The sequence below is a fragment of the Corvus hawaiiensis genome, chromosome 19 (genome assembly GCF_020740725.1).
Source record: "Corvus hawaiiensis isolate bCorHaw1 chromosome 19, bCorHaw1.pri.cur, whole genome shotgun sequence".
Classification (NCBI taxonomy): Eukaryota; Metazoa; Chordata; class Aves; order Passeriformes; family Corvidae; genus Corvus; species Corvus hawaiiensis.
Genome location: NC_063231.1, coordinates 12,060,456 through 12,068,985, shown reverse-complemented (window position 1 = coordinate 12,068,985; position 8,530 = coordinate 12,060,456). Strand labels below are relative to the sequence as shown.

Here is an 8,530-nt window from a genome sequence, read left to right as displayed (position 1 = left end):
GTAGGGTGAGGGTTTGAGGTGCTGTGGGGCTGTAGGGTGAGGGGTTAGGATGCCCTGGGGACACAGGGTGAGGGGCTGAAGTGCTGTGGGGCCGTAGGGTGAGGGTTTGGGGTGCTGACCCTCTGCAGGGAAGTGAGAGCAGGACACAGATCTCTTTATACCCTATCACACATTCCCTCTGCCTCCCGGCCCCGCTGCTCCCCCACCGTGTCTTTGTGCTGGATTTTTTTTTTAATTCTCCAAGAGTTTTGAACTTTATTCAGCAATGGAATAAGGAGCAGGAAGAAAGAATCCCTTTCAGGGTCCCTTTCAGCACAGCAAAGGCTCAGCAGAGCTCGGGCAGGGACTGCTGTGAACACTGACAGCTCTGACCAGGGGCAGCACTGGGCACATGGAAATCATGGAATCACGGAATGGTTTGGGACACCTTCCACTGTCCCAGGCTGCTCCAAGCCCCAGTGTCCAGCCTGGCCTTGGACACTGCCAGGGATCCAGGGGCAGCCACAGCTCCTGCCCCGAGTGGCTGCAGAGCTGGGATGGGTGGGATGGGAGGTGACCCCACTGGGAAAGTGTGTTTGGGGTGGGAGAGGTTCTCCTGCTGCAGCCAGAGCGTTCCCCGTGGCCTCCACTCCTCCTGTGCCTCACAGAGCGACACCAAATGTTCCCATTCCTCGTTAGAATGGCCCATCCTGGTGATCCCATTGGGGAATCTCCTCCGTGGCCAGCCCTGCAGCCCCACGCCCGCCTGGGCTCAGCACAGAGCAAAGGGCTCAGCCCCAAACGTGGGGTCCCCCCGGGGCTGTCGCTGCCCTGCAAACTCCGGGCAGGGCTTTGCCATCCCCGGGCAGCACTTCCAGCCAGGGACAGGAAGAGTCTCTCCCGGTGCTGGTGGATCCCGGGCAGTCCTGGATACCCACGGAGGCTGCAGAGCTCCGTGGATGCTTGGAGGGTTGTGCTGGGCTTGGGGCCAGGGGGAAGCGGATCTGAGAGTGTTTCTGGTGAGCTTTGGAGCTCGGTGTTGGGTTTCGCCCGGGCTCAGAATTCCCACAGAATCTGCCCGTGCTGCCACTGGTTTGCTGAGCCTCACACTGCAGACAGGCCAGGAGGGTGTGAGAAACTCCAGACTGGCTGGCCTCCCCTCCAGCACCCCAAACTGGGACAGACTGGGTGCAGTGGGCCGGGTTTAAACTGCGGGAGGGGACCTCGAATGTCCCCAGGGGCAGCGCCCGCAGTCCCGGTCCTGGCACTGCCTCGCCCTCTCTCCACGGCACCGGGAGCGCTGATCTGATCTGATCTGATGTGATCTGATGTGATCGGAGCGCAGAGGGGACGATGGAGAGTGGAGCTGCCGCAGAGGTGGCCACAGCCCGGCCGGGAGTGGCCAGCGCGGGGAGGGGTCCCCGTGCCCGTGGGCGGCACACGAGGGGTGTCCCCACGGGAACTACGCGCTCTGGAAGCCCCACACTTCCAAGAGCTGCACCTGGAAGTTCTCCTGGCAGAGCGGGGGGTTGTCGAAGGTCTCGCAGTGCTCCGTGTGTCCCCGGAGCAGGCTGGCGTCCAGGGACAGGGCTTGGCCTCCCCCTCCACCTGCAAGGGCGAGCGCAGGGTCGGAAGGAGCTCCCTGGCTGCAGGAAGAGGGGGCTGTCCTCTCCTCCCCGACTTTAACCCGATATCCCGAACCGGGAGCTCTGTGCCTCTGGAGGCAGCTCGGGGTTTAACCCGGAGCGGGGCCTTTCCAGCGGGGCAGCGGCGGGCGGTGGGTGCCACCCTGGGGAGTCACCGATACCGATCCCTTTAACGATAAGGGCCCTGTTACTGATAGCGAGCCCCCTTACCGATAACGATCCTTTAACGATACCGATACCGATCCCTTTAACGATATCGATCCCCCCTTACCGATACCGATCCCCCTTACCGATAACGATCCCCCCTTACCGATACTGATTCCCCCTTACCGATACCGATCCCCCCTTACCGATATCGATCCCCCCTTACCGATAACGATTCCCCCTTACCGATACCGATTCCCCCTTACCGATAACGATCCCCCCTTACCGATACTGATCCCCCTTTACTGATACCGATCCCCCGTTACCGATACCGATCCCCCCTTACCGATATCGATTCCCCCTTACCGATAACGATCCCCCCTTACTGATACCGATCCCCCCTTACCGATACTGATTCCTCCTTACCGATATCGATTCCCCCTTACCGATATCGATCCCCCCTTACCGATAACGATCCTTTAACGATACCGATCCCCCCTTACCGATACCGATCCCCCCTTACCGATACCGATCCCCCCTTACCGATACCGATTCCCCCTTACCGATACCGATCCCCCCTTACCGATACCGATCCCCCCCTACCGATACCGATCCCCCCCTACCGATAACGATCCCGTCCCGGGAGCCGGACATGAACATGGAGGCAGTTTTGGAGGGCAGGAGGAAGTGCCTGATGGCCAGGAACGGGGACAGGCGGCCTCTCCTCTGCGGCGAGGGCACGGCGAGGTGGTTGGGGCTGGAGCTGCGGCTGTCCCGGGAGGAGCCGAGCCGGGATTCGGGAGCGGGGGAAGGCGAGCGCTGCCGGGAGCGCGGCACGGCCTTGGCCAGCTCCGGCTTCTTGATGAGCACCCACTCGTACCTCTCTGCCTCGGGGCGCACCTGGGCAGCGGGACACACCCGGTGAGCCCTGTCCCTGTCCCTGGGCACCTCGCCACCGCTGCGGGAAGGTGCTGCTGCTGCTCAGGGGGCTGGGGCCAAGTGCTGCGTCCGGGTCTGGGCCTGGGGCAGGGAAGGGACAGGGCGTCCTGGCAGGACAGTAGTGAAGGGACAGAGCCAGACATAAACCGTGACTTACAGTGAACACAAAGCACTCCCCTGTCCCAAAAAAGCCCGATGTGGCACCGCTCTTCTTCCTTTCGCTCCAGTCGGAGGAGAGAAACGCCCCACACACCTTGGGAGAGAGCACAGGGAGCCGTCAGGGGATGGGCCGGGGGCAGAGGCAGCCCCGGGAGCGCCGGGCATGGCCCCGGGCTCAGCAGGGCAGGGGCTCTGCCCCTTCCCCCGGGAATCAGAGCCAAGTCCTGCTGTGCCAGCTCCATCCTGCCCATCCCTGGTGCCCTGCACTGAGCCCACCCAGCCCAGTGCCCAAGGCTGACCCTGCTGCGGACACCCCTGACCTGACCATGGCTGGAGGGGCCCTGCCGAGGGCTGGGAACTCCTGCCTGTCCTTGGCACAGCCGAGGGATAACAGGAGCTAAAACCTGTAGCAAACAAGGTTTTCTAGGGACCTTCCCTTGCCTGCACGAGGCCCTGGGGGTGGCAGGTGTTTATCTCCACACCACTGAAGTGTCAGGCCTGGGACATCAGCACTGTTGGTCAGTAAATCTTTGGGAGGCCTGAACAATTCACAGAATTTTCCTCCACTGTGGGATGAAGAGTGGAGAGATAAATTAGGGGTTTATGAGGCACTCAGAGTCCCGGGGAAGAGCCCTGGCTCAGGGGCCTTTGCAGTTACCTCAGTAGGAACTGTCCTTATTTCTCCTCCATTTCCCTTGTGCGGCTGCTCGTGCAGTCAGGGAGAGAACCTTGCCTTTAGTGCTCTGAAAGCAAGTCCTGGCTCAGACAAAGCATCTGCTGACTTCAGGAGAGTCAGCTCAGCAAGGATTCATGAATCAGTCTGTATTTGCAATTAAAGTCTCACTCGGGGCCTCTCTCCCTCTCACCCACTCCTCCCGTTTGCCCCGGCACCCCGGCTGAGGTGTGTCCTGGGGGCCAGAGGTGCAGTTTGTTCTGTCCTGGGAGCTGGGACAGACCCGGGGCAGGGCAGGACAGGGACCACACAGCCCGTGGCTGCTCCAAGAGGGGCCAGTAGGGTCACCCACCCCGTCCCCTTCCCAGCCCTGCCTGGGACATGCTCACCTCCCCCTCGGTGGTTTTGATGAGCAGCACCGTGGGTTCGTAGCCTTCACAGCACGTGTAGAACCTGCAGAGATGGACACGGGGGTCAGGCTGGGGGCAGCTGGAGCCCTGGGCAGGGTGTGCTGGCTGTCCCTGGGCGCTCACAGCGTGCCTGGCACAGTGTGGCACACGGGGACATCCCTGCGTGGCACATCCACGGCCCCGTGTGCCCCGGGCGGTGCCCAGGTGTCGGTGGCCATCTGGCCCAGCCTCTGCCCTCTCCCCTAAGCCCCACTCAGGACCCTGAATCGAGCCCGGGAGGGTCCCCAGCAGCCCCTGGATGTGCCCTGGTCACTGTGTTTGCTGCTGTCTCCAGCACCAAGCCCTGCCCGGCTTTCCCCGCACGCCCGACCCGCCCGGCCCGGCCCCGTGGGGCAGCGGAGGCTTCACCTCTGCAGGCTGCAGCCGTGCTCGGAGGTGGAGAAGAGCAGCAGCGGGGGGAAGAGGGAGAAGCGCTCGGGGATCCAGGACCAGACGAGGCGCATCTCCTGCGCCGTGACAGTGCTGGAGCTGAAGTTCTGCATGTCCACGGCCAGGTGGAAGGACGGCCTGCGAGGGGAGGGACATCAGGCCGGGCTGGGGCCCCTCTGCTCTTCGGGGCACAGCCCCTGCAGCGGGGCTTGTCCTGCTCTTTGCACCGCGAGCTCTCTGCCGACATCCCCGGCTCCGGCTGTGCCGTGACCCCTGACAGGGTCCCCCGAGGGGCTGGGAGGGCCCAGCACAGCCACAGCTGCGGGAGGTGCCTGGAGCTCCCCCCGGGTGTTCTCCACGGGGGCTCACATTTTGTCAGCTCAGCCCCAGGGCCGGGGAACGCAGAGCTCTCCTCACCTGCTCTGCACCACGGTGATGCCCCTCTCCATCAGCGCCTTCCTGTTGGCCATCTGGAGAAGCCAGATCTCCTTGCGGGAGAACAGCCGGATGCCAAAGGCTCTCTCCAGGAGTTTGTCGACGGTCACGTGCTTGGCGATGTTCCTGACGAAAGCCTGCAGTTCTGCCTTGATGTCGGAGCCCTGCAGCCCGGCCGGGGTCACCGAGAGCCGGAACTGCTTCAGCAGGGCCAGGGCGATGCGGTACAGGACCTTCTGGCCCTCCAGCAGGAACACGTCCAGCACCCGCACGGCGTAGCCGAAGGGCAGCCCGGGAAAGAGCCACGACAGCCACTCCGAGTAGACCTCGAGGACGTTCTCGGCGGCGCCGGCTATGAGCTTGTGAGCTGCCGGGCAGTGCTTGTTGGCCAGGTCCCCGAAGGTCATGCAGGAGGCCTGGTGGGCCAGGAAGGACTGGTCGATGTAGCCGGCGTGGGGAGCGTTGCTGGCGATGAGGCGCGAGACGCTCTCGAAGCACTGGGCCTCGTCCTCGCTGTAGTGCAGCAGCAGCGCCGCCAGGGCCGGCAGGAGGGGGCTGTGGGTGATGTCGGGGAACAGGGCGCCCACACAGATGAGGATCTTCTTCAGGGCGGTGACCCCGTGCGGGCTGAGGCAGTAGGTGGGCATGGGGCAGCCCTCCAGGAACTCGGGCAGAGGGTGGGAGCTCACGCTGGGCTTCCCGAAGAGCCGGCCGGCCACGTCCCTGTACACGAGCGCGTCGGGGGTGACGAGGCGGCAGGAGACCTGCTGGATGAGCCGGGGGTAGAGCCGGGCCCGGCCCGCGTGGCTCCCGGCCCAGCAGCCTTCCCTCGCCAGCCTCTTCAGCTCCTTCGGGGGCCTGCTCAGGACGTCCCGCGGGATCTGCGCCGGCTGCTGCGGCTCCGGCATCTTGTCCCAATCCACGAACTGCCCACAGCCCAGGCAGGACGAGGTGTCGATGTCCCAGGTGTCAGCCTCGGACGTGACCACGATGGTGACTGGGCACGAGCCCGGCGCCTCTGTAGGACAAAGACCTTTTATTGAACACCTTTCACCGCCCCACCAACAGCGTTTCACCCTGGCTGAGGGCGCTCTGAAGTCTCACGGCCACGTCCTGGATTTCTTTATTCTCCCCTGCAAAGGGAAGGGTTCTGGGCTTTGCCCGCTCCCGTCAGCTCAGGGCCCTGGTGGAGTGTGGGGCCAGGTCCCAAACGGGTGTCAGGGTTTCTTCTCACACTGTGAGGGGCTTTTCACCCCTCCCAAAGCTACGGACTTCCCAGCCTGTGACCTGCCGAGAGGGAGGTGCAGAGGGCAGGGACACGGTCCCTGTGCCCCAGGGATGACCGTGGGACATTGTCACACCTCCGAGGAGGACGAGCAGCCCTGTCCCAGCCCAGCTCTGCAGGGATGAGGAGGGACCCCACGGGCAGGGGGGTCCCAAGCGATGCTGAGGCTGAGAGGGACCATTTCCATCGTGTCCCCTCCTAAGGACAGCACGGGGCAGGAGGGTCCTGTCCGCGTCTGGCAGCCCAGAGCAGGCTGCTCTGAGCCCAGCAGAGCGGGCAAAGCCGCCCTCGGGTGTTTGCCCTCCTCTTGTGCCTCCTGCCGAAGTCTCCCGGCCCCTCCGGCCCCTCGGGTGTCAGAGGAGGAGGGAGCAGAAGCTGCTGCAGCCGAGGGGCTCGCCGGGGGTGCGGGGCCGGTCTGTGGGGGCAGAGGGTCCCCGTTCCCCACGTGCCCCCGTGCACTGGAGGGACCCTGTCCGGGAACCGCAGCGGGGGCTGCTGAGCCCCTTAAAGCCCCCTGGGGACAGCAGGGGACCCTCGGGGGAGGCTCCCGCTCACAGCCCCGTGGCGGGGCTCGGGCAGCCGCCAGCCCGGCGCTCGGAAGAGCAGGGTCTGAGCTCCTCCTAGAGAGACGGGAGCGGCATTTCCCCGGGGCTGCCGGAGAGCTCCATCCAAACCCTGCAGGGACACGGGAGCCGTCCCCGCGTGGGGGAGCTCTGCTGGGCACAGATTATCGGGCAGGGATAAAGGCAATTAGCGCACTCATTAACTCTGGGATGTTTTTATCGTGGATGCGCTCAGTTGCCGGGGGAGCCAAGGATGGATTCGCACTGAGCCAAGGGGACACGGGGGGACAGCACGCGGTGCCGCATCGGGACGGTCCTGACGCCCGGGCTGGCTCCGGCTCCGGCTCTCGCTCTCCAGCTCACTTGGGCGCTTGCCCAAGGTCAGCAGGATCGGGCTCAGTCTGGCTCAGGGCAGGAGCTGTTGGATCCGGGGCTGCTCGGCCCCATTCCCTGCCCTGGGCACAGCCTGACCCGAGCACGGTCACGGGGGCTCCTGGCCACAGAACCAACACCGGGGGTGTCAGGGGCTGTTTGCACCCCACGATCCCCAAATTCACCTCGTCCCCTCCCCAGGGTGCTGCCCTGCCCGGGTACCGAGGAGCATCAGCCCGAGCCCGCCCGACCGCCGGCGCCCCGGCCCCGGGTGCTGAATGGAGGCTCCCGCTCTGCCCGCCCCGGGACGAGCCGGGGGGCTCGGGGCAGGAATTTGGGTCTGCCCCAGCCCCTCCGCTCTGCCGGCCGGGTCCCGGCACGGGCGGGTCCCGCTCGGCGCACTCACCTCGCCCGGTGCCCGCGTCCTCGCCCGCGGCCGGCTCGGCCATGGGGAAGGCGCCGGCCGCGCCCCCGGGGCAGCGGGGCAGGCTGAGCCCCACCTGCAGCATGTGCCAGCTCGGCCACCCCTGCCGGGCCCCCTCCGGCCCCGCCACCTGCCCGCGCTTTTAAGGTGAGGGCACTGGGCTTTGTTTGGGGTAAATACAGCGAGGGGTGGAGCAGCTCCGCGCCCGCATCGCCCCTTCCTGCCCCAATTCCGCTCCGAGCCCGGGCGGGGGGGGGGCTGTAAACACCCCGTGGGCTGCGATACCATCAAACAGCAGCACGAGCACTGAATGAATCCTTTCTTTTCCCGAGGATAACCTTCACGTTCCCGCCCCGGGGCTCGCTCCCTTCGCAGCGCCCGGGGCAGGAGCTGCTGCGGGGCTCCGGCCATGGCCCGTCCTTGAGCAGGGAACCCCCGGCACAGCGAGCGGGGCTGGCACCGCTTCCCGCTGGGGGGCCCGGGGAGCCGGGAGAGGAGCTGGGAGCGGCAGGGCCGGGAGCCGGGGCCAGGCGGACACCGGGGCCGCGGGGAGCAGCGACCCCCGGCTGCCCCCGCCGTGTGCGCCCTCGGGCGCTGCCCGGCGCCGGGGCCGCGGCTGCTCCAGCACAACCGCGGGGAAATTCGGGGCGATGCGGCCCCGCGGCCCCGGCTGCCGGCGGAGCTCAGGCTGCGGCTGCTGCGGGCACGGCCGTGGGGCTCCGGCGTTCCCAGCCTGCCCCAGGGAATGGTTGGTATCGACTGATTTTAGCCTCCAAACGCGCTGCAGAGCTGCAAACCGAGCGTTGTGTTCACGGGCAGAAGAGCCGAGCTGGAGGAAAAGCAGCCTCCAGCAGCCGGGAGAGGCTCCCAGGCCGGCGGCCCGGACCGACGCTGCTGCCGCAGAGCTCTCAGCTCAGGCTGCGCTCAGCGGGCATTTTTATAGGCACCGAAACGTGTGGAAGGATTTTTATTTGCCTTTGAAAGTCGGATTGTTTCTGTTGTGATAAGAGCAGCTGCAGGTTGTTCCTGACCGGCCTCCCTGCCCGCAGGCCCGTCTGCCCCGCAGCACATC

The 8,530-nt window shown here is 65.6% G+C and overlaps 1 protein-coding gene across 1 annotated transcript; it reads right to left on the bottom strand.

Annotated features, from left to right (window-relative positions):
• Positions 1-478: 478 nt before the first annotated feature.
• Positions 479-7,652, bottom strand: LOC125335998 (TBC1 domain family member 24-like). Its single transcript, XM_048324068.1, has 7 exons — positions 7,441-7,652; positions 4,797-5,832; positions 4,359-4,517; positions 3,930-3,993; positions 2,866-2,961; positions 2,393-2,669; positions 479-1,587 (listed from the first exon to the last, which is right to left on the bottom strand). The coding sequence occupies exons 1-7, from the start codon at positions 7,541-7,543 to the stop codon at positions 1,442-1,444; spliced, it is 1,881 nt and encodes a 626-aa protein (XP_048180025.1). The 5' UTR covers positions 7,544-7,652; the 3' UTR covers positions 479-1,441.
• Positions 7,653-8,530: the final 878 nt, after the last annotated feature.

Bases quoted from the DNA above. Each gene is read 5' to 3' on its own strand.
- LOC125335998 (XM_048324068.1), bottom strand. From the start codon at position 7,543: ATGCTGCAGGTGGGGCTCAGCCTGCCCCGCTGCCCCGGGGGCGCGGCC. The intron at 5,833-7,440 runs GTGAGTGCGCCG...TTTGTCCTACAG, and splicing joins GGACGCGGGCACCGGGCGAG to AGGCGCCGGGCTCGTGCCCA. The intron at 2,670-2,865 runs GTAAGTCACGGT...CCCGCTGCCCAG, and splicing joins GGGAGTGCTTTGTGTTCACT to GTGCGCCCCGAGGCAGAGAG.